A 26,081-nucleotide genomic window follows, 5' to 3' on the forward strand; every position below is an offset into this window, starting at 1 on the left:
CAGATGTGAACCACTCTGGAGAGCACATAGACACCCAGCACATTGCTGCCAGGCGCCACTCACTCCTCTCATAGGCTCTGTGTGTGTGTCTGTGAGAGAGAGAGTGTGTTTATGCATGGTTTGCAGTTGTGCTTCACTCAATGCCTATGCACGAACCGTGCAACATCATGTAGAGGTGTAGTAGTCTGTCTTTGAATACGGCTACATGTAATGTGCTCTGAGTGTTTGTGTGTGTGTGTGTGTGTGTGTGTGTGTGTGTGTGTCTGTGTGTGTGTGTGTCTGTGTGTGCTAGGGTGCACAGTGATGTGTGGATGTGTGGGTGCCACGGAAGCAGGTAATTTATCCCAAATGGAGTATATAACCATACTAGGGATGTACTGATTCTCAGACAACAGTCAAAATTGAGCCCAATTTATTAAAGCTTCTACAAGATCCGTTCATATTTTGTTGAGTTTGTGCCCCTGTGGACAAAAGAGGTCGCATTTCCACTGTAATAATCTCAAAATGTAATTTTAAATATAACACTATCCAACTATCCTTTTTAACTGTCTAATGTACTACTCACTGTAACTTGTCTGACTGTGAAACTATAAACAGGCTTGTTTAATCTGATTTAATGTGACATTTAAAATAACTATATAGAAATAGCCAATCATCTCACGGATGGGCTTGTTAACTTATATAAGTCATACAGGCGTCAGTAAGAAATTGAAACTGTTTCTTAACCAGTTAAAAAAAAAAGGTTAAACATTGTCATAAAAAATATTGTGTATAAAAAGCTATTTGCACCTGTTCACATTCTTCATTTCCCAAATTGTACTCTGAATGCTGCTGAAATATGTGACCTTTTGCGCCACACCTTATAAACATGTTGCACGTCAATCCTACAAAGCATGACAACAACTCACTAAATGCATTATCTTTATAGACTGAGCAAAATCACATTGTTGGCAGGTAACATTAATGTAGCTTCCACACAGTGTAGCCTACATTAGCAGTGCTACTAGCAGCAGCCTGCTCTCCTTGCAGGTTAACGCCCATATGCCTGTGCTGAATGTGGTTGCTCTGGTGAAATTACTTTGACACAGCCTACGTACAGCCTGATTTTCATTTTATAGATCAACATACTGACCAACTGCACTGGTTTTACGAGACGTTATCTGTCCCATTTTGCCGTTTACAACATGTGGGCTATCCAGGGATTAGCAAAGTCAGAGTAAGGCTGCTGTCTGTTGGGGCTACAGCCCCCTAGTGATAGGCAGCTGTGTAACATCTTAAACAGTTAATTGCTGTTGCACATGAATAAAATATTAATAATTAGTTTAACCAGCTAGTATTTCTGGTGCCGCCTAGCAAGGTTAGCAATGTTTAATCATTACACTTTTAAACACACATGCACACAGTGAATACAGTGCACACACGTCTCTGCTCAGTGAGATCTAAGAATGAAATGGACAATCTCTCTCACCCTGTTCTCTCACTTGCACACATGCACACACATACATTTCCGCTCACTTCACGTGTAATGTAATCACCTGGACTCTCCATGCTTCCTAACCCAATAAAGCTGACAGTCTCTACCACACACACATGCACACACAGACACACACAAACAAACACACATCCTGCAGAACAACCTGTGATACATTTACCTCTTCGTTCATCTCAACGTGTGTTCTTTTCTTTTTTCTTGGTCTTTCATGCTGCACTGTAAAAAAAAAAAAAAAAAACTATTTGTTTTAACTTATATGTTTTTATGTTTTAAGTTGACTAAATTTGAAAAGACAAGTTAAGGTAATTTTATCATGATTCAAAACAAATAAATTCAAATAAACTTGATATGAATTCAGTTGAAAGTGAGAAAACATGTTCAATAAGTCAATCCTTTTTTTCACATTAAGAACTTACAGCTGTTGCTGCTCTTGTTTAAGCTACTTTGTTCTAGTAGTGACACAAAGACAAAACGTGAAACTGCTCCCAGTTTAACTGCATAGGTAGAATTTAATACTAACCTCTCGCTGGTATTTCCAATTATTTAAAATTACTATAAATAAAAAATATATGACAAGAAATTTATTTAAATTGATAAAATGGGTCAAATGTACATAAAATGTTGTCCTGAACTAAAAAAATGAAATGATAAAAAGAATCTGCATTGTGTTCTGTAAAAAAAAAAAAAAAGAAGAGTACCAGACGTTGTATTCACTGATACCAACATAAACCAGTATCTCTGTTCTAGGACAATATTGGGCAGATTATATCAATCAATTAATATATTGGTCTGGCTCAACACATACTGGAAAATCTGCTAAAACACTGATTATGTTTCTTTTAAAAATTAGATGAGTTGATTGAACTCTGCACAGTACATTCATTCAACTCATCAGTTCTGAAGTGTTGTGAAAATATATATAAGAGGTTTTATGTTTAATTACATTACACAACGAAAATTTATATATTTACTTTAAGTTAAAGAGAAAAGTGAGAGAAAATTAGTTTATCCCACTAACTTCCCATATGATTTCTTACAGTGTACAAACAGATCCATCTCTACTTTACATTAGCTGCTGCACTTTGAAACTCCGGCTTCTCTGTTCCTCCTGTAGCTAGCAGCTAACTATTGAGTCTCATTAACCACAGACAGAGTTTAAGGACCAGCTCAAGCCAGTCCAAGGTGCCAGAATGAAGCATCTGGGGACCGGCCGGAGAAACAGAGGCACATACAGACAGAGAGCTGGAGCGACTGGGGCTAAAAGAGAAAACAGACAGACAGACAGACTGTGGATGCTCTTTGTTACATTATTCAGCAACATGCATGAGTTAGGATAGAGAGGACAGAGAGAATGGAAGATGGACTGATGAATAGAGAAATAAGATTTTGAAGAAAGTAAAACTGTAAGGACTGGGAAATAATGTATTACATATTACAAGATTACATAATTAGGATTCAAAAAAGGTAACTGCATTACTTTACAGTTACAGAAAAATTAAGTTATCAGATTACAGATATATTTAGTAAAAATGGTAATTATTAGTAGGATTACACTTTTATAATACATTTTAAAATACAGAATTATACACTGCCATGCACAGTGTACACATGTTACAACACTTTACGAGTCTCACAAATGGATCCTTTACTGGGTGGAAATTTCAACAGTATAATCACTAATGTTAGTTTCACAGACCAACCGCTAACACTAGCTACACAGACCAACTGTTACTGCTAGCTACACAGCTGCTTACATTAGCTACACAGACCAACCGTTACTGCTAGCTACACAACCGCTAACACTAGCTACACAGACCAACCGTTACTGCTAGCTAGACAACCGCTTACATTAGCTACACAGACCAACCGTTACTGCTAGCTAGACAACCGCTTACATTAGCTACACAGACCAACCATTACTGCTAGCTACACAACCGCTAACACTAGCTACACAGACCAACCGTTACTGCTAGCTACACAACCGCTAACATTAGCTACACATACCAACCACTAACATTCTAAAAAATAGAATTATATACTACTATGCACAGTGTACACACATTACAACTCTTAACAAGTCTCACAAATAGAGGCTTTACTTCAACATTATAATCGCTAATGTTCGCTACACAGACTAACCACTAATATTAGCTACGCAGAAACGCAGTTAGCTAGCTAACCTGTCATTATACTACTACTGAAAAAGATCATTGGGACTGTAGGTAGTGATGCTGGTGACAGGATGGTGTGTCAATATAAACACATAGCTAGAAAATGTTTGCAGTGGTTTACTTGAAGTTTGAGTGTGAAGTGTAAATAGCTACTAAACAAAGTACATTTCAATGTGCATAATTACCGCTATCAATCTAAACACGTATTTACACAAAACAAACAAAGGAATAGCCAGGCTTGACATAAATTAATAAATCTATTTGTATAACTGTATATTAGCCATATTTTGCATTGAGTTTAAAGTAACAGAAAGTAATCAACTTACATTACTTTAACCTTGTTATACTTGGATTAGGTTACTGACTACATTTTTAAGAGGTAATGTACTACATCAGAATTTATTTTTAAAGTAACCCTCCCAAGCCTGGCTGCGAGTCTGTAAACTGTACGTGTGACTCGTTGGGGTCTGCCCAGCGTTGTGGAGCGTGACCAGGCACGGTGGCCATAACCACTCCTCCGAGCGCCATCTGTTCACTCGCCACGGCAACTGTTGCCAGGGTACCTGCTCTTCTGTCTTTCCCTTTATCCCACCTTTTACTCCTCATCTTTTTACTCTTCGCCTCCCATGGCTTCCTCCGAGATCTGGTCTCCTTTGCTCTCTCTCATCTTGCCGGTCTTGTCCTCACATATGTTCCCTTCAATTAATTTAATTTCCCTTTTTCATTTTAAAGAGGATACCTGCTTTCTCTTCAATAAGCTTTATTGGCGTGACATTCAATTCATTGTATATTAGCAACGCTTCAGCAAAGTACCAATAACACTGAAATACTACTGATACTACTTCTAATTCATAGCTCCTTTTTCATCCTTTCCCTCATGTGTGTTTCTCTTTTGTTTGTCTTAATTTAACTGCACACAGCACACACACATACTGTAGTTTTCTATCATTTCCTCAGCGACCCGCTACTGTTCCTCTCCCCTGTTAACACACACACACACCACCTCCACCAAAGTCTTTAATTCTCTAAGACTTTCCCTCTCCTTCCTTTGAAATCCATCTCTCTTCCGCTCCTTCCTGGCAATTGTGTGGACATGACTCAGGGCCCCCTGTCTGCAGAGAGGAAGAGAGAGAGAAGCAAAGAAAGAGTGGAGAAAGGAGTTTGATGGTGGTGGTGGTGTTTAGAGAGAAGAAAAGAGGTAGAGTGAGTGGGGGAGAGGGAGAGATCGTAGATCAGAACCGTCATGATTGAGCCATCTGCTGAGAGGAGGCCAATGAGACTCAAACACACACACAGACACACACACAAGCACACATGCTTAAAGATCACCACTGCCACCCGTTGGTCATTTCCTGACACTACGCCTCTCCTTCCCCCTCTCTGCTCCTTTCTTACACCGTCTGACTGCCCTGCTGCCATCCAGTAGGAACATGCCAGCCAGAGATGAGACACGTAGCTCTGAGCATCGATCAGTCTGGTCTGGTTGTCTGGTGAGCCAGTCTTAAGCAGCCGATTCTGTTTGCTCCACAGGGTTTTTTTGTGCTCTAATATATGAGGTTTATCTCCACCTAACTCCTTTCTAAGAGGAGCGGAGCCTCAGTACGGATTATGAGGCTTTGGCTCTTTCAAAACATATTGAGTATAGTGATGTGTTACAGACTCTTGCCAATGCTACAACGCACTACTGTAATCCTGCTTTTGCTGTTTCATTCTTGCCCTGCAGTTAAATGTGATTTGTTGTACACTGTCTGCTCCTCTGTGTGGCTGTGGGTGGCTGTGTGTTGTTGCATGTGCAAACACTCTTTACTGGCCTGAATCATTCTTTCCTCTCCTCTCAGGCCTCTCCCCTCTCTTACTGTCAGCCGGCCTAAACGACGTCCACTCTCGTTCAGCTGTCTAACCTTTAATAGATTTATAAACGCTCCCCTCCCATTGGCCAGAGCAGGCCATTTCATCCTATTAGAGATTAGCATACGGCTGAGTGGAGGAGGAAGTGCTCTTTATATGCTAATGAGGAGATAATGTATGCAGCGAGGACCAACCAATGCCCCGTTGGGAGGACTCAGGGTGGCCTGACGAGCTGAATCTTGAAACAGTCCTGCCTTTATCTTGGTTTTCACTCTCATTCACGCACACCTGGTCTGTGTCTTTGTGAACTATTATACAACATAATGGCTGACTACAGTTTTGTGTCTAAAACAGATGGTGCAAAGGTGTCACTGTAGATACCAACAATGTTGGGAGTGTATTGAATAAGCATTCCTTCTGTAACTGATGTAACTGTATGACATTCACCTGTGGTGAAGAGCACTGACAGTGGCACTAAAGTGGAGGTTTCCACGGTTTGAAATGGCTTCATGAGATGGGGAGACGTTAAATGTAACCATTTTTGTTCAGTTTTAGCCTTTAAACTTTAGAAACATAAGGGCCCAACATTTTGGGAAAAACACTTATTTGCTCTCTCACTAAGACATAAATGAGAAAATATTTACCATTCTCATATCTCTATGGTAAACATGAAGCTACTACTAACTAGACCCTGACTAATATATTGGTCAACCAATATTATTGGTCCAGTATAGGCCTATCACAGTTATATCAGTATTAGCATATATATTTTTTTTCCTGTATTCAGTTCAGTTTTATTTGTACGGGGCCTAATCATAACAAAGTTATCTCAGGGAACTTTTCATATAGAGCCGGTCTAAACTGTACTCTTTATAAACCCAGTTTTTCCCACCAAGAGCCAGCCCTATGCAACTGTGGCGAGGAAAAACATCCTTTTTACAGACAGAAACGTCAAGTCAATCTGGATTCTTTATTATGTGTGTGCCTGTAATATACATTTAACATAATCCAGATTGTTTTCTAAAAAAAAAAAAAAATACATCTTAAAATTCACTGTGTCAGTGGCTTGATATTATTTTGAAATTCAATTTTATTGTTCAACTATCAAATATCTTGTCTCTGTCAACCACTTTTGAGCAATTCTTACAAAATTATATGTTTATGTATATATTCTATATTCAGTATATTATTTTGTGTTTAAAGAATATTGGCCAGGATTTTTTTTGCTACCAAATATAAATATATGATTAGTGTTGTCAATCGATTAAAATATTTTATCATGATTAATCAAATGAGTGTCTGTAGTAAATTGCGATTAATTGCAAATAGGGATGCACTGATCAACTGGCTAGAGACCAGAACCGGCTGGTTTTCAGTGTGACCAGCCCTGACCGGTGACCAGCCTGTCAGCACCACATATCCACTTCTGTGTACGTCATTAGGCAAATTGAAATCGGTGCATCTCTAATCGCAAATTAATCACACACTTTTTATTTGTTCAAAATGTACCTTAAAGAAAAAAAACAATAAACAATGACAAATATTGTCCAGAAACCCTCAAAGGCACTGCATTTCGCTTTTAAAAAAAATGAGCGTCTGTCAGTTTGGTCTTTACAGAGACAGATATTTAAATCTATAGTTTAAACCTCAGGATTGTACAGTAACATCCAGATTCATCATCAATAAAGTTTTTGTATCGGTCAGTACTTCACTCACCCGCCCCCCTCCCTCCCTCCTCTCTGCAGCTCATCTCTGCTCCCTCACAGTTGTGGTCAATCAGCATATTTAAAAGTACACAAATCGGACTTGGAGTAAAAAGTCACACCACAGAAGTGTACAGTAACATTATGATTCATGATCATAAAAAGTTTTTATATCAAGTCGACACATCTGTCCATATTCACACACTTTCTCTCTCTGTTCTGAGTCAGCCTTATTTTTACTTTTACCTGGTTTCAGGTGGAGCCGCAGCTTGATCAGCACTCTGTCCTCTCTCACCTCCTATACTTGTGTTTCTTTGCACCAAACCAGTTGCCTAAAGAGACAAGCCTGTTTACATTGTTGTTTGACAGAAGCTCACATCTGAGCTGATATATTTGATATGAAGATATATATATTTCCAGCTGTTGATCCAAACTATTGGTCAGGACAATATAACAGAGCGTGCATTAATCGCATGTAAAAAAAAAAATGGTGTTAAAAGGAATTTGCATTAATGCATGTTAACTTTGAGAGCCCTATATATGATATAACACTCTCAAGCATCTGCATTGGTCCCTAAAAATCCAGTGTTGATTGGGTCCTATTGCTAACATTCAATTAGCTTTGCTTAGCACAAAGATGGGAGCACAGGGAAATAGCACACCTTAAGCTAACATGTTTTATCATGTTCTATCTGTGCAAAAACAGAACTGTAAAAATGACAATTCACCACTTTATGGGAGAGTTATGTACCGGACTATTTCTAAGCTGGGAGCAATTGCCAAGCAACCAGTGGAGACTTCAGGAAGTTGTAGATACAAGAAGATGTGAAATGTTAATTAGTAAGCTTTAGAGGTGCTGGTAGGTGGATTCTGACACCTTTCCCTCCATTACCAGGGTTTATGCTAAGCTAAGCTAGGCAGCTGCTGGCTGTAGCCTCATATTTAATAGACTGATATGAGAGTGGTATTGATCTTCTCTTGGCAAGAAACTGAATAATCGTGTTGGCCAAAATGTCAAACTATGTCTTTAACTCACAAATTGATAAGTGACTGACTACTCAACAGATTATCTGACCAGCTGTCCCCTTCTTTCTATCCATACAGGAACAAGGTGTAGTGGGAATGTCACGACCGCCGGGTGCCATCCCACCTCCTCACCCTGGTGGGGGCGTAGCCTCGGGGGTGGGGCCCAACCAAGGGTCAGGTCCACCTCCAGGCTATGTGGGCAACCAGCAGCAGGCAGCCATGATGAAACAGATGATGGCGATGGAGCAGGAGAAGAGGGTGCAAATGCACATGATGGAGCAGCAGAAGCAGCAGCTCTTCAGAGAGCAGAGACAACAGCAGCAGCAGCAGCTCCTGGCTGAACAGGTGAGTTTTATTATGAGTGAGTGTACTCATAACATAAGGTTACCGTGATGGTGTGGTGGAAATTGCTAGGCCTGTATGATTCATCTGTCATGCATTAAATTATAAATTGTGTCTGTGTGTGAGAGAATTGTTTGTTCAGACATTCCTGTGTATTCATCTGTGTCTGCAGCTCTAACAAGAGCAGCTCATCCTCTCGTCTTCCTTAATGTTGTCTGGTTGCATGTATAATTACCCTCAACCAGCCCCCTCTTCACTACTTCCTTTTCATCTGTGCAAAGTGTGTGCGCATGTGTATGTGTGTGTGTGTTTTTCCACATGCCGCCTGCTGTGATAATGTGGTGTTTTCTTTTTATTTCTCTCTCTGTGAGGGAATCAAGTGTTAAAGAGTTCTGAACTCTGAAGTCACCACCCACTATGTTGGTTTTAATTGGATCTGCAAAAACATACACAGACACACACAAATATAAGTGTCTGGAAGGAAACACACCCTGATGGGGTTTAGTGTGCGTTGTTAACTGGATATCATACCTCCATTTAAATGAGCCAACACCTCTGCTTTCCAAGCAGCCATTCAGTAGCTGTTTTTTATGCTGCAAGGACTCAGTCTTAAGTATATATACCTGCAATACAGCTGTGGCTACGATGAAGTATCAGGGCTACCTTTGGTTTCCTGTTGGAACACCGATCATCAGTTATGGGTTTATTTGTGTCAAAGCATCATGTTGACACTTGACACCACTGTAATCCTGAAAGCACATATATACATCTCATTCCTGCTATACCAAACATCTGTCTCACCTCTGTCATACCAAACATGGGTCTCACATCTACTGTATCAACATCTGTCTCATTTTTGCTGTACTGAACATCTCTCTCACTTCTGCTATACCATCTGTTTGTCTCTACTGAAATTGATATCTGTCTCTACTGTACAAGCATCTGTCTCATTACTGCTATACCAAACATCTGTTTGTCTCTACTGTAATTAACATATGTTTCTACTGCACAAGACATCTGTCTCACTTCTGCTTGACCAAACATCTGTCTTACCTCCACAATACCAAATATGTCAAACGTCTGCTATACCAAACATCTGTCACTACTGTACCATATATCTGTCTATTAAATATCAGTCTGTCTCTACTACACCAAACCTCTCTCTCTACTGACATCTGTCTCCCCTGTACTATAGACTTGTCTTATGTGTTACATTCACTATACCAAACATCTGTCTTACTTCTGCTATACCGATCACCTGTCTTACCTCTACTTTATCAAACATCTATTTCTACTGTGCCACATATTTGTTTTCACTGTACCAAATGTCTGTCTCATCTCTACTGTAAAAATCATGTCTTTGCTGCACTAAAACATCTGTCTTACATGTAATGTGGCATTTGTACTAAAGCAGAGGTTTTCAGAGTGGGATGCAGGCCCTCCCAGGGGGGCTCCAAATGGTTCCAGGGGAGGCTCAGTGAATGGAAATGAAAAACATTACATTAGTTATCTAAAGGAGACCACATAGAATAGCCTAAATGTGTGGGATTTGGTTAAAGAGGTAGTTCAGAGATACAGCATTGAGGAATTTTACAGCTTTTTTCCCAAAGTCAGAAACTAATAGATGCCTTTGGACAGACCCTTTTTATGTATTTGAGGTTGTTTAAAGTCACGTCAAACAGTAATATTAGGCTTTCTTGGCTCAACTGTGTGGGTGGGATCAAATAACATAATCATGATCCCATAGACATCCAGGACTTGAGCGCAACTAAGCAAGTAAACAAAGACGGGGTACCTTTTTCCAAGCTTTGTCTGAGGGAAGGCCAACAGTCTCAAACTTTGGAAACCCCTGTGCTAATTAATGATTCAAATGATTGATCAGCTGTCAAAATAATAATTGCAGCATGTGTAATGGTACCACGATTTTTACCCAGAATGACAGGAAAGCTGAGACTTTGACAGTGTAATGTTTGGATGCTTACCACACTCCCAACACAATGACAAGGTGCAACAATCCTCAAAAAAATCTAATGTGCATTATAGCACAAGCAAATAAGTTTGCTCCAATGAAGGTGTAGTGACAGAAAGCTTGGCTTTGTCATTATGGACTGCACTAGCTTTGGAGCAAATACTTCAGTGTGCAGTTTAATTATGAATATCTGTTATAATTAACTGTTTTTCTCTGTATGACCCTTATTGTTGTCCTTATCCCATAATGATACCAAATCTTCAATTCATGAAATAGATGAAAATAGATGATACAATAGATAAAGGCATATAACACATTTCTAACCTAGATTCTTAACAATTGCATTTGTCTTTGCGTGTGTGTGTGTGTGTGTGTGTGTGTGTGTGTGTGTGTGTGTGTGTGTGTGTAGCTCCAACAACAGCAGCATCTCCCCAGACAGATGGGCCAGGGCCAGAGGAATCCATACCCCCAAGTCAATCAGTACCAAGGTGAGACACACAAATGCATGCATTCATTTCATCTGTGCAACAGAACATGTAATAATGTGCAAAAACATAAGAATGTCAGCACCTCAATAGATTTTCTAATAAACAAGGCAAGACCTGACCTAGATTCTTGAGCATTTATCAATGACCACATTAGTAAATGGATTTTTGCTAAATCAGTTTTTACTTCTTTGCTGATCAGCCAGATGGTTACACAAAAAAGGCTTACAACCACACATGCATACTTGGTCTGCAACAAGTATGGCATACGTGGTAGAGTGCCAAGACATTTACACATTCAACAGATTTTACAGTTCACTCTCTGCCATATTCAGAGAGAGACAGATGCACAAACACGTAAAAACATGTATGCAAACAGCAGCGCTGACTGAACATCACCCAGAAACCAAACCTCGTCCTCTCTGTCTGTCTCTGTCAGATACATCAGTTGGCGCTCAGATGCTCTTCAGCCTCTCTCGCACTCTCTCTCTGTAAAAAAAAAAAATATAGAATATTCCTGCTCTGCCTGTTACCACGGCAACTTGTCTGTCCTGGATCCCCCAGAGTTCCGGTGAAGTCAGAGAGATGGATGAGAGGAGGGAAATGGGAGAAAGAGGGGGAGAGAGGGTGGAGGCTGGTAACAAGAGGAATAGGTAGATGGTCTTGTAGGTAGAAGGAGAGGTTGGGAGGAGAAAAGAAAGAGAAATGAGTGGGATGATGGAAAGATGAAGAAATACACAGAGAGGGAAGAGGAGAGTCAAGTCGAAAGCCATTTATAGCCATCAGAGAGTCTGTCTGCAAGTCTAGGAGATAATGTTGAGATGAAGAGGGGGCTTCAGTGTAAAACTCCGGCCTAGAAATGTACCTGTTAGTTGAGCTATCCTGCAGCATTTTACTGATTTGAAAAGCAGTACGTGTGCTGGTATCACCTGCAATTACAACATCGTCATAGTGGCTGTACTCATATATTTACACCAAGTAATGTGTGGAACAGATGTGGCTGTTTTGACATGTTACATTACCTCTGATTCTGCTCACTCCCTCTTACTTACAAGTCCTGGAGTGTGTGATCCTCTCTGTTCTGACTCCTCTGTTACAGTTACAGTCTGATCTGTGAGGTGAGGGATTAGTGGAATGATGTCAGAAGTGGGTTTATTAGAGGATTTAGAGCCATTTCCACGCTAGCAGACCTCCTCGGCTCTGCCACTACCACCACCCAGCCTCTACCAGGAAAAATTGGGGAAGTGAAGTGTTGGTGCTTTAGTGAGTTTAGTTTTATTTTAGTGTGGACGGATTTGAAGTAAACTGGGAAGGAAGCACTCGTTTCCAGAGTAAACAGGTTGTCACGGAACATAAATCTTTCCCTCAACACTGACTTATTAGATTGGTCTTATGTGCCATTTGGTGATTTAAGTGGATCTAATATACAGGTTGCAAAGCTCTTTTACAAAAGTCTAACTCCTTTGTGGTTTCTGTTTCCATATGCCCCTCTAATTCTTTCCCAACTCTATTGTCTCTGTTCTCTGGCTTTAACTATAGACTGTAGATTAAATAGTGAACAGAGCTTCCAGTTTTGAAAAGTGAAGCCAATGGAGTAGTGCCTTAAACCTGCATCTTTTCTAATGACCAGCACGGGGCGATTGTATGGCAAAACAACCCCACTTCTCACTTGATTTATGGTAAACAGTTTCCTCACGAGTGTATGGTCTCAATCACTAGTTTCAAGTCTTATACAGCACAGACAGAATCTTTGGATACCTCACGATTCGTGATTCTGATGCTTTGGTGTCTGATTCAATTCAGAGTTGTTTCTTGATTGAATGAATAGAAAAGAGGGCACAATTTTCACTGCCTTGCTCCAGTTCCACTGAAATACAATATGAAACATAACTGAAAATTAAATGGTCCACAGTAACAGCAATGTTTGGGGGAGGCAGAGTGCTCAGCTGTCTTGTTATTAACGTTACGTCTCGATCAGAGCATGCACAGGGTTTTAGAGGTCAAACAGACTAACCATATAGCCATTTTCTTCACCACAGAGTTGGTTTAAGTTGTTTAATGCTGCAGTGCGTGTTGGTCAGCCTTTCTCATTTGTTACTTCTGATCTCACTGTTACACTCTGCTAATGACAGTCGCTAGGTGATAGTACAGAAAGCATTCACAGTATGCTTCACATTCTCTGCCATTAGCGAAGGTTAATTACAAGATAACTCTAGGGTGTACGTGCTGTGGACTGTCTTGGTGCTGCACTGCCCTCGCAGTTCATTTCCACCTTACAATATTAAACCTACTATAAGGAATTTTAACTGGTTATGAAACCACCTCAAATTAATACTGATGCCTCTACATTATCTTTGTAAGGAAACACGACATCCGTGCGAGAATCAGCTATTTCTATAGTTATTCTTGACGTCTTCCATCAGGTCGAATTCTCCTTGAAATCAGATGACCCGAGCCTTGTGTCATCTTCCCTGACAAAGTTACAGTGAGTAGTATGTTAGCTAGTTAAAATGAAGCATGAGATTTTCTTTAGATAATTTAATTTTGGCATCATATTTTGTAGTTATGGCAGAGGATACACTATCACTTTCGTGCGTCCAAAAACAGCATGTACAGTGTGTAAGTTTATTGTAGTATGTTAAGAGATATTTAGAAAACCAGTGTTCGACATTTGTGAATCAATGCAGAATCTCCCATGCTGGGCATTACATAGCATCGAAGAATTCATTTGTTTTACCCATCCCTTGTGCTTTTAGCTGTAATATGAGAAAGATCATGATGGGGTGGCCACCATTGTGTTTCCGGTTTCCACTGAATCCTTGTAAAACTGAGATCAAACAGTGGTGTTGCTAAAATATGAATTAATGTTCTGTTCAAAAATTTTTCTAGAAACATATTTTAGTGTACTGATTTGCTGTACTACAAGAAACTTTGTGGCCAGGCAGGCTGACATTATTTCCTGCTCTGCAGACAAGCGGAAACCAAACACTGCCCAAGTCACAGTATGTCACTCACCTGCTCCACACTCTCATCAGTGCTGCACATTCTGGTTGCAATAAAAACAACATGGCAACGCTCATAATGTCAAACTCTGATGTCATTGTGGCTTCACACTCGGTTTTAACTCCTCTGATTCTTCTCTCGTAGGTCCTCCTCAAGATCTGGCATCCAGGAGTCAGGCCCTCCAGAGCATTCGGGCTGCCCGTCTTCTACAGCAGCAGCAGCAGAACCAGCAGCAGATGGTCCAGATGAGTTCTGTTCAGGGCCAGGGGGGCTCAGTGGGACCCCAGACTGACATGGGCTTACCTTACAGCAACCAGGGGTCCAACCAGGGGTCCCTATATGGGCTCAACCCCTCCATGAGCCAAATGATCCACCAGCAGCAGCACCAGAGCCAAAGTGTCCAAGCCTCCATGGGTCTTCCACCGCAGCACAACCCTGCCGGAGGGCCGCCTCGGCAGGCAGGTGCAGGTCCTGGGGTTGGAGGCATGCCCGGAGGCCCCGGTGGTGGTGGAGCTGGAGGTTATGGAGGACAGGGGATGTTAATGAACTCCATGGCCCAGCAAACCCTCAAAGGCCCTCCCAATGCCAAAGCCCAAGCACAGAGACTGCAAAGCATGCTGGGAGCAGGAGGAGCGGGCGGGGGAATGGCGGCAGGCGGCTGGCCGCAGCAGCAAGGACAGGGTCTGCAGGCCATGGGGGGAGGAGTCGGAAGGACTACAGGAGGAGGGGGAGGGGACATGGTGGGGTTCAGCTCCGCCCAGGGTTATGGGATGCAGCCGGGCCAACCCCCACGCATGGCCAAGCAACACTTTCAGGGCCCGGGTCAGGGGATGAGCCAGGGAATGGACCCCAGGGTGGGCAACCCCGCGGCCGGCATGGGTGGCCCAATGATGGGCCCCCACATGGGCGGTCAGCCCAGGACCAACCAGCCCCGGCCCATGGTCATGAACCAGGGGATGAACCAGGGGGTGATGGGCCAGGGGATGAGTGGGATGGGAGGGTTCGGGCCGGGCCCCGGGGGGCCTGGAATAGGTGCAGCGGGAGGAGGTGGTGGACCCTACGGACCAGGGGGAGTCGGGGTTGGAGGTCAGCCACCAGGCTACCAGAGGACAGCCAATCAGGACATGTCATCCTACGGTTATGGGGGCGGGCCCTCAGGGGGAGGAGCTTTCGGATTGGGCGATGGCTCAGCGGCAGAGCTGGACTCAAGCGACGGTTGGATGGAGGAGTTTTTCCCGAGCCAATAGCCAACGGGGAAACTAGAAACAAGTTTTTACTGAATGAACTAAAGCAGGACAAATGTTAAAACCTGAGAAAGTAAAACAAAGGATGGCGTGATGTGGACTGGCATGTTTTTGTTTTGTAAAACATGAGCAAGGTTTTAAATGAGTTCTTGTGTTATGTTATGTGTGTGTGTGTGTGTGTGTGTGTGTGTGTGAGCGTTTGTGTGTGAGATGGAGAGCGATCATTATGTCTTGTGCATATTAATGAAAAACCAATATAGAGATTAAGAGGTGTGTTTCATTAGTTTCCCTTTTTTCCTCCACGGAATGAATTTTTCTCATGTTCCAGTGTTTGAAAGCGAGCCCCGTTTACACAGCAGCGCTTTGAGCCCAAGCTTCAGCAGGGGCTGATTGAACACCGCAGACTGATGAAGGGGAAGGAAGACTTGTTCTCAAGACAGCAATTTATTTGTGTTTGTGTGTTTGTGCCACCCAGCTCAGTGCTTCAGATCTCTCAACTATGTGAGGAGCTGAGGGGAGTAGAAAGCTCTCTCAGCGCTCCCATTTCCTCTCTTAGATTTGTGCCCCCCATACACAGACACACACACACACACACACACACACAGACACACACACACACTCACAAATCTGTCTCCCTCTCGCTCTCTCACTTTGTTCTCCTCACTTGATCTCTCCCTCTCTCATCCTCCTTCCCTCTCTCCTCCCGTCTTTCCCACCCTCTCTCCGGAGACTCGTTCCTCGCTCTCAACACTCCACTCTCTGTTTAAATTGTGAACATCACAACAGAACAAATGGTGTTCGTCTATTGTGCCACACGAGCGCACTCTGCCCTCTAGTGCTTTTGCTAGGTTACCGACCTGGGTGGCGTTTTCAGGGGGTTTCATTTCCTGTATGTGGCTGTGGATGACGGGTAGAGGAAGACAAGAGAGTGAAAGAGGGAGAGAAAAGGCAGCTAAAGCGAGCACCAGGACTCACATACACGCAAACCGACAAACAAACAAGCATTAGCCCGGGAGGATGAGCGGATGTGTGAGAGGCAGCTAACAGAGCTAATATAACATTAAACCTTCTGCCTGTGTGACACAAACCACATCACAAAGTAAAACGATCGCTGGGCACTGAATGTATTCAAGCACCACAAGTGACTTCTTCTTTTTAAGGAAAAAAAGCTTATTGAAAGCCCACCCACATTGTTTTGTTTGTTGCTGTGTTTTATCTCTAACAATAATGCTGGTTGTGTCTTTTGTCGATTAAAAGGAGAAAAAAAAAGTTCAAATTAGCCTTCTTTTAGTTTGTGTTGTCTTTTGAATCTGTTTGTCCTCCCGTCGCAGCACAGCCTTCCTTTCCATTGTGACACAGCTTGCTGTCAATCACCATAGTCCTGCTTTACATCGTGGCTTTTCCTCGTACCGCAGCTATAAAACGCCCTCGCTCCAGACTAGAACGTAACTGTGCTATACTGTAACACTACTGTGAAAAAATAGTTGTCCCCTTCCAGCGCTTTACTAGGAAAATGAACCACTGCAAAGCCTTGAGTTTATCCCATAGACAGTAGAGAAACTTCACACAACTGATTGGGCTTAAAGAGTGATGATGGTTAGCGCCAGTTAGCATCGAAACAATCAGTGCTTCCACTGAACTCCGTGTCTCCCCTATTCTGAGCTTACTGTAGGCTTCACTCCAGGCCTTATGGCTTTCATTCATCACCAACAAGCTGTCCACTCTTTACCCTAATGGTTGAGTAATAAATAATGTGTCGAATAGGTTTTAATACAGTAGTCGTTGGTAACACCTTACTTCTCTAACTGTTTTGTAATCTTGGTTAAAAGATGAATGGAAGCGTGTTTGTATACGTGCATTACTTTGTATTTAGCTCATCAGAGTGATCGTTTGGAGGATGATGCTGTAATCAACAAACCAAAAAGCCTTCTTCTCTGTAAACTAACTCCTCGCCATCAATGCATTTGTTCTCATGGTTGTTGATGTTGTATAATCCAACCCTTTAAATACAAACTTTTAACCACCACCGCGCCCATCGTCCTGTAAGCGTTGCTGCATTTGGTAGCATCCACGAATGAGATTCTGTACTTTGATTTTGTCATGTTTGGGGGGCAGAAGTCCTCCGTCTCACTGTGTGGAGTCTGAAGGTTAACGGTAGACAGGTGTCCCCCAGTGTTATCAGGGGCAGATGGTCTAATGAATGAAAACTTTTGGGTTGTTTGAGCCTTCCTTGTGCACGAAATATAGTGTTCACTGCTCACCGCTGTTCATGCTTCCAAAACTTTGATACCGCTCCAGTTCTCCAGGCAGGCTCAAATCCCAATCCAGAGTGCTGGACCAATGAAATGGAGGTGGTGTGTAGGAGAACACCTGAGGTGTTTCAACTCCAGACTGGAGGCAGGAAGGTAGAGAAACACTTCTGGGTCAGTGTTAAGGTTACAGCCTTTGTGACCTTTTCGTCTTCTTCAAAGTAGAGGTTCATGAGACGGTTTGAAATCCCCTCGGGAAGAGAAAGGAAGCTTCCTCCAAATATCATTATGTACTGGGACCAAGTCTGTAGACAACATTTTAACAAAAATTGTTGTTGTTGATGTTCTTTGTTTTATTTTATTTGTTTTTTTTTTACTGGTGCTGACATATATGTGATTATGAGAAAAAGTATATAAAAGATAATGGCTATTTGTAAATATGTTTTTACAGGTTTAAATACATCAGATAATACAGTCTCTACTCTGTAAAGAATTTACTGTTTGTTGGAAAATAGAGAAGTATTTTTATTTTGAAGTTTTTTGGTTTCACGTTTAACCCATCTGAGCTATGCCATTGCACTTCAGACAATGTCTTACTACTAATTTGTATTGTAAACCTCCTCTCTTTTTTGGAATTTTTTTCATTTTGTTTTTTTTCTAGTTTGAGATTTGACTCTGTTCTTAAGCAGTGCTTATTTCTTTTTATCCTGTACAGAATTCTGAAATGTTAACAAAAGAGAATTACAAAAGACTTTTTTTTGTTTGTTTTTCAAAAAGATACAATAAAGAGAGAATGTTCTCGCTGATCATATTAAATGAAAGTTTGTTGTTCATTTGGTTCATTTGTTTCAGTGCAGTCATTAGACCACAACTATGGAGCCCCACAACTGACAAAAAGTGGTAAATGAATATCAGACAAGTCAAAAAATTTAACTAAGTGCCACAAAAATAAGGTAAAATATTCAGCAAGCAAACACTAGTTAGCTAGCTAACACCACTTAGGAGTTTTTTAGTTTAGTTTGACATTTTAAGAATACATAAAAATCACACATCTATTAAGAGCGTGTTTACACCTGGTATTATTATGTTTTGAGTAATGCAATCACAAGTGAACAGCTGTTATACAGGTGTGAATGTACCAAAGACACATTGAGAGCTAATAGCTCAAACCACATTCTGAGGTGGTCCCCAGATTTATTCAAAAATTATGCAGACTTTGAGAGTTTTAATGGAACTTCTATCATTTGTGTCTTAATGCAACTTCTATCTAATGTGAGTCTTGTATATTTGGTATATTTTGGTGTATATTTTTATGTTGTTAGCCCCTAAGCTAAGAGATTTTCTATCATTGTAGACAAAGTTTATTTGAATGTTGATTTGCTAAGTGAGGAGAAACTTTATAAACTGTGTGAAAGACTGTATGCAACAAATTCTTAATTATTTGGGCCTTCTTGTAAATTTGGCAAATGCCACTGTGTCCCACCATTGTGGCTGAAACTGCTGTAAAGAGCAGACAAGAGACGAGCTCTGTGCTGCACTGAGACGCAAACTTTTAGCGGGCATTCAGGATGCATCTGGAGATGCATTGTAATGCCAGGTATGAACTCACATACTTAGAGCTTTCCACTTGTGATCAGATCACCACGGACACATGTTAATGCCAGGTCTGAACAGGCTCAAAATGTTGAGAATGACACAATAAAACCCAAGACTCACTTCCATTGTTAAGACCAATGACGAGTGCTTGAAAATGAAGATAATATTATAGAGGTTGTCAGCGAACTTCCAGCCATTGCTAGCTAGCTAACATTGTTAGCCTGCTGGCTAAAATTATTTAGTTACTGAGTTTAAACAGTGAAGCTACAGCAGTATAGCACTGTGTATGAGTGATAAACAGTAGGCTACAGTATAGGTCATGAAGCCTGTTAGCCCCTCTATGTTAGTAGATAAACATGGGAAAAACTAAAAACTCAAAGTTTCTCTCATTTTAGGCAGTTCTAATCACGCTGATGTTTGTTCAAGTGTTCGGTTTTCTGCTTTATTTGGTTTTGTTTAGTTATTTGATGCTTCAAAGAGCAGGTTTCACATGATTGACAGCTGAGTTCTTCTCACATTTGAGTCAGCCAGCTGTATGGGTGGGAACTCAGTAGAAGTGCTCCAATCCTGATCACTACTGCACAGACTCTGGCCCCAGATGATGTCACTAACGCAAGATGGCTGTGCTCATATGGATAATATGGTTTTACTTTTGTACAGTGAGAGGAAGAGGAGATGCATCGTCCATCTTTATATACAGTCGGTGGACATGCATAGACAAGCTCATATCATTGACATATAAGCTTAAGGAAAAATTGGAGACATGGTGATGGAAAGGAAATGTTATAAGTGGAAAATAGGCCTTTATTTATTTTATCAGTTGGTTAGTGGCCATTTCTGGGATCCATACTCAGTCGCACAGTGTCTGCGAATACACCCACGACATCAATACTCACCCGGTTAGCTGACACGCAGTAATTTCATTTCATTTCAGGGTCGCGAGACTGACTGAGACAAATGCACACACATCCATGTAGCGCCTAAAACCAGACTGACTAACTGCTGCAGTAATGTTTTGTCTAACAGACGTGATTTGCATAATTAGACTTGCATATGCTAAAGAGCAGAGCTTTAATTCTGTCTGGCAGTAACGGCGACGATGAATCATGGGCTCCCCGTTGGCATCACAGACAGACAGACAGACAGACCACATGCAGGGCCAAAACCTTTTTGTTGTAATTCATCTTCCCCACGATCCGCCCCTCTCAAACTCACTCCTCCTCATCCTCTGTCAGTCACGCCCCTTCTCTCCATCTCTAATCTTCGTCATGGCCACCTTCCTCTGCCTCTTGTCCATATATTCCAACTACATCTTTCCTTCCCCTCTCCCTATAGCTGCCTTGTTTCTCCTCGACTCTCTGCCCCCCACCCACCAGCACCACACACACACACACACACACACACACACACACACAAATCCACCACACTCCTGCCTCCCATCTGACATTGATAAATGGAGACTAACAGAGATGACAACATCATTACTCATGTTCAGTAGCGACACCACCTAGGACAGAGAAAAACGAGAGGAAGAGGGAGGATGAAGGACAGGACAGGAGGAAGATGCGGAGTGAAGGGGTGGAGGAGGAGCAGGGAGGCTGCAGTTGGAGGTGTTTGCTACAATCCACCCCCAAGCGCACACCTTAACATCTCCAGAGAGCATGATGGTGAGGTGTTCATTACTGGTGTGAAAAAGTAGAACAACTGTTGATAGTACGGGCAGCCCGGACTGAAACTCATCGCTTTTCCTACACAAATCCAATCAGAGCAGAGTCGCTGCAGGGCTGCAAGAAACAACAATTTACTTTATCACCAAATCTGTTGCTCCTTTCAATTAATCATTTCCTGTGTAAATGTCAAAAGTAATGATAAATGCCTATCGCACATTTCCAGAAGTTCAAGGAATTTCTTTTCCAATGGACAAAAACACCCATAAAATATTTTTATTATATTTATTTATATATTGTATACTATGTTTTATATATTAATTTATTATCATATATTTATTATTAAAATCAAGTACCAACTATTCTGTATATTTACTTGATAAATTGCAAAAAATATTTGTATTCAAAACTAGAAATCACAATTGTAATTCATTACTTCCACCCCTGATTGTTTGTTATCTTTGAGCTGGTTCACCACCACACAGATTTTATTTTATTTTTTATTTTTTCCATGAGCGAGCAGCTCAAATTTTTTTTAATTATTCATACCAGTATTCATGCTGTATGGTTCGAGTAACCTTCACTTTACAAACACAAAGTATTTTTAAAACCTGTTTACACATAATGTGGAGTGCCTGTATGTACCAAGATGCATTGTGTGTGAGCTTCTGACACCCCAGGGGGCCATGTATCACCACGCTATAGCTATTACTTTATTGGCAAAATATAGCGTTAGGTGACAAAATATTTATCTAGTACAGCCCCAGGCTTGAAATTCAAGCTGAAATAGTCTGTAATTCTTCCTTAAAGTCAGTGTAAAAGACATTCAGAGTTTTTCTTCAAAAGACATTGTACATGTTAGAAAATAGTTGTTGAAAACATGTGAAAACACTGAGAATTATGTGGCACTGAAGTGTGGAGTTAGACCGTTAAACTGCTGTTCACCATCTCTGTGTTCAGGATTTTTTCTCAGTGATGCAAGAATATAATTTAACAATTAGCACTAAATGTAAAAGTACAGCTAAGGCTGGTGGGAATGTCATTATTTTTGCTGCCATATACTGGACAAACTGAAATGTTGACCTGATGATAGCGCTAGATGTCAAGCTGTTCTTAAACACATCAGGACATGAAATACCAATGTTTTGGGTTGGTGAAATGTCCCGAGCACAGCATAACAGTGAGAACAAATAAGGAAATAGTGGCAGAGGGCAGGGTCTCTACAGAAACAGCCACCCCTGCATACTTCAAGTGGGTCATAAGTGATGACTGAAAGAGATTGTTTAAAGGAGTCTATACACTGTTTTCTTTTGTTTCTAGGAAAATGTTGCAGAATATACCTTTAATGGATCACCAGAGTGATTATAAATGTTTCTGAGGGGGAGATGAACCAAATTTCATGACAATCCATCCAGTAGTTGTCAAGATATTTCATTAAAAAAATAAAAGTTTCAGCTGCACTTTGGAGCTGGAGAGAAAATCAGGAGAGCCACAACTTCAAAATTGAAACAAGAATATCAGTGCCATGTTTTATGACAATCCATCCAATAGTTGTTAAAATAATTTAGTCTAGAAAGGGGTCTACAGCTCTGAGGCCGCATGCAGGTCTTTTGCCCCTCTCCACTCTGACAAACAGTTATATAGAATTTTAATTTTCATTTGTCATTGTTGTAGGTCTAAAGTGATTCCATTCTTGAATTGTAAATCGTGTTCCTGCCAGACTAGAGAGTACTCTGTCAATGTACTGTACACGGTACTTCTTTTTTGGCTCTTCTGATAGCAAAGATTGTTGACCCCTGGTCTAGGCCAAAGTGGAGGACCGACTGAATGCCATGGCTAAAAAGCTAAATAAATTTGCAGTGCTAAAGTGCTGAGTGATTTTTGCATGAAGAAACGCACCAGCAGAAAGTCTAACCAAGCCAATCCCTGCACAGAGCGGGTGGCAGGTAAAAAGCCTCACACACACACAGACACACACTCACACAACTGTCCTCAGTGCTCAGGAGATCGTCTGTGGCACAGACACAAGTCCAAGTTAATGACAGGCAGTTTCCTCCTGTAGCCAAATACTTACCACACACACACACACACACACACACACACACACACACACGCACACACACATATTCACACTCCAGAGGCACCGTTATGTGCTCTAATCAGAACGACAAATGATGTGTCACAAAGAGTGGGAGATGAGTTAGAAGAATCATTCACTCTCTCTGCCTCTCTGAAGAGAGTAATAAGGTGAAGAAATGTAGCTGCAGAAACGTGGAGTGGAAAGACATACGGAGGGAGAGGGAGCAGGGGATGGGAGAGTGTGGAGTGAGAGAAGAGAGTGTGTGTGTGTGTGTGTGTGTGTGTGTGTGTGTGTGTGTGTGTGTGTGTGTGTGTGTGTGTGTGTGTGGTGTCAAGGTGATGAATGTGGTAGCAGAAGCCATTGTGGTGGTGGAGGAGTAGGAGGCCACCAGATAACAGCAGAGCAAGGCCTAAGCTGTCTCACACCATGAATAAAACACCATGAAAATCTCTCTCTCTCTCTCTCTCTCTCTCTCTCTCTCTCTCTCTCTCTCTCTCTCTCTCTCTCTCTAACACACACACACACACACAGATTTATAATTACCTTCTTCAGATGACTTTATCTTTCTGTTTCACTGAGTTATTTAAATTAAAGTATCGTGCCGTGGGGTAACTGCTTTGTAAGCTGCTGAAGCTTGTTTAAGATAACCAGCACATGTATGTGAACTGTATACAGCACAAATACACACACATGCTGAGAGAAATGTACATTCTCCCTTACAACTTAAAAGTAGTGCAAAGTTTGCTTGTTGGCCATTAATAAGCACCAGATTGGCTTGTTGGGAGCAGCGACATGGTTTCACCACTTTTCTGTCAATATGGCGCCCTCTAATGGACGTTGGCTGGAACTGAGAAAAACTTCCTCCAGCTCTCTGTACTGCTACACTTACTTTCTCATCTTACAGTTTATTATATATGCATTGGTTTAAATTAGTTTGTGTAGTTTATCATTATTATACCACATCAACAACAGTTTTAAAAAGTGAGATAAACCTATCCATTACACCATCATTACATTATTACATTATTATCCATTACACTGTGGAGTAAACCAATAGGGGGCACACCACAATTTTGCACATCAGATTAAGTTTACAGGTACTACTCTGCCTGCAGTGGCAAAATAATAAAAAGGGGACCAACTATAGCTGGTGGGCACAGCACAGTGAAAATTATTATGCACTTAATGAGAAAAAGTTCCAGTTCCTGGTTTAGATCAAAAGAAGTGAAGTGCACCCTACAGACCACAATTTGCCCACTAGAGGGGCACAACAGTGGGCATTTTGTCATGTCACCACATTCCACTGCAAGGGCATTTTAGACGGCACCTTACCACATTTTGTCCTCTAGACAACCAACAGTTGTGTAATGTCCTCTTTGGCTCTGGATGAGCTTTTCACAGTCTGAAAATGATGCTGTCAAAGTGATAGCTATCAGGGTTATCTTGACATGGACTGGAGGACAGACAGGCAGTGTTGCAAACTCAGGGGATTAAATTTGAAAGAGAGGGGTGTTAACTGTCAGTGGGGTGTAACAAAAAAAAAGAGGCCACTGAGTTACAACATGGTCAGTGTAGGATTCAGTGTTGTAGGAGTTTTGCCCACACTAATGGAGTCAAATTTAGGCTAGTGTGATGTCCACTGCATCAACAACCCTGTCTCCTTTAACCTGTCTCTCTCATGAGATCCACAACTATATGTGAAAGTGCCGGCACTCTTTTAAAATATGCAATAAAAATATGATCAATATAAAAAATAACAGAAAAACATAACAGTGTTGGTTGTCATAAATATTCATGTGGTTAGTTTGATATTGTACATGAGGATTTAGCAGCACATCCCAGCTAGGAACTGTACACTCCTGAAGGTGGTTACAGGAGAACATTCTCATCTGACCTACAGAGAACCATATGGGCTCATTTTCTTTATGTCCTAGAAGTCCTCTTTGTAATGTTGCCATGTGACCATAAAATAGTCAAAATGGAAGGTGCCCCTGAAGTTATGTAAGGAAGGTTATTATATGACCCACAACCCATTTGCTAACATTATGATTAAGTCCTCAACAAAACATTCTCACATGATCATAAAATAAAGCAAAAGGGAACATCCTTGACCAAACTTACAGGAGCACAAAGAAGACAAATCAAAGGATGATTAAAAGCCAAACAAAATGAAAACATATTGTCAGTGATAACAACACCAGCCAAGACAAAAAAAAGAAGTTGAGAGGATAAAAAAAACCCTGCATGGATGTGTGTGTTTGTGTTTTAGAGGGGGAGAAAGATGGAAAAACAAGACAGACTCTAACAAACAAACAGAACTTTTTCCACAGCAACCGTCTCAATATGAAACAGTAGGGTAAACACAGGTGTTACCAAGGATACTGATTAAGGTCTTGCTCCATTCAGGTCAAACAGGGTCAGTGTGCTGTCTTGCCTCACTGAAAAAAAGCTCTGCCACGCTAAATGGAATGGGACCTTAATAAGTATCATTGGTAACACCTGTGTTCACTCCTTCATATCAGTATGGCTGCTGTGAAAATGGTCTGTTAGTTAAAGATGTATTATCCAGGACTGTGAAAAATAACTTCCATTTAATATTACTTTAGTATGTTCTTACGTACGGTCCCTCTTCATTGTTGAGTCTGTATTACTCCCAGTTTTGGATTATGGTGATTTAATTTATAGACATGCAGCTGGATGCAATATACCACTCATAGTATATAGTACCAATCATTTGTACATATTTGGTATATATTTATCTATAAAGCATTCCTAAACAAATTAGCAACTTACATTACCTCACTATTACACTTCAAGACAGGAGTTTATCAAACCTACTCTGAGGACTGGATTATTTCTGTCACTCCTGAACATGAGAAGACTGTTTTCAGGTTTAGTGCTCTGGACTCATAGAATAACTTAAAATGCACTTTAGATGCTGAGTCCCTGATAACTTTGGGAGACTAAACTAAAAAAGAAATCTTAACATTTTTACATGTAATTGCGTTAACTAGGAATTATCCTAACCAAATGTTGTTATTGAGCTCTTACTGTCTTATTTTTATTATCTTTCAGTTTTTTTTCCTGTTTTTGTTTATAATTTATTTCTGCCTTTGTTGCCCAATGTAATTTCTGCATCACTGAAAATGAGAGTAACCCCGATGAATCCCTGAGAAGTAAATAAAGGCTAAATGAATGAATGACTG

At 41.1% G+C, this 26,081-nt stretch overlaps 1 protein-coding gene across 1 annotated transcript in view; it reads left to right on the top strand.

Moving 5' to 3' along the window:
- maml3 (mastermind-like transcriptional coactivator 3) overlaps window positions 1–18,353 on the top strand; it is a 139,866-nt gene extending 121,513 nt beyond the window's left edge. The window contains exons 4-6 of the mRNA XM_084715817.1: window positions 8,319–8,585; window positions 10,961–11,039; window positions 14,184–18,353. Of these exons, the coding sequence (XP_084571943.1) occupies window positions 8,319–8,585; window positions 10,961–11,039; window positions 14,184–15,286 (1,449 nt within the window). The 3' untranslated portion in view covers window positions 15,287–18,353. The remainder of the gene's footprint in view (window positions 1–8,318; window positions 8,586–10,960; window positions 11,040–14,183) is intronic.
- The last annotated feature ends 7,728 nt before the right edge of the window (window positions 18,354–26,081 follow it).

Source organism: Lutjanus erythropterus, chromosome 3 (assembly GCF_056507025.1).
Source record: "Lutjanus erythropterus isolate fLutEry1 chromosome 3, fLutEry1.hap2, whole genome shotgun sequence".
Classification (NCBI taxonomy): Eukaryota; Metazoa; Chordata; class Actinopteri; order Lutjaniformes; family Lutjanidae; genus Lutjanus; species Lutjanus erythropterus.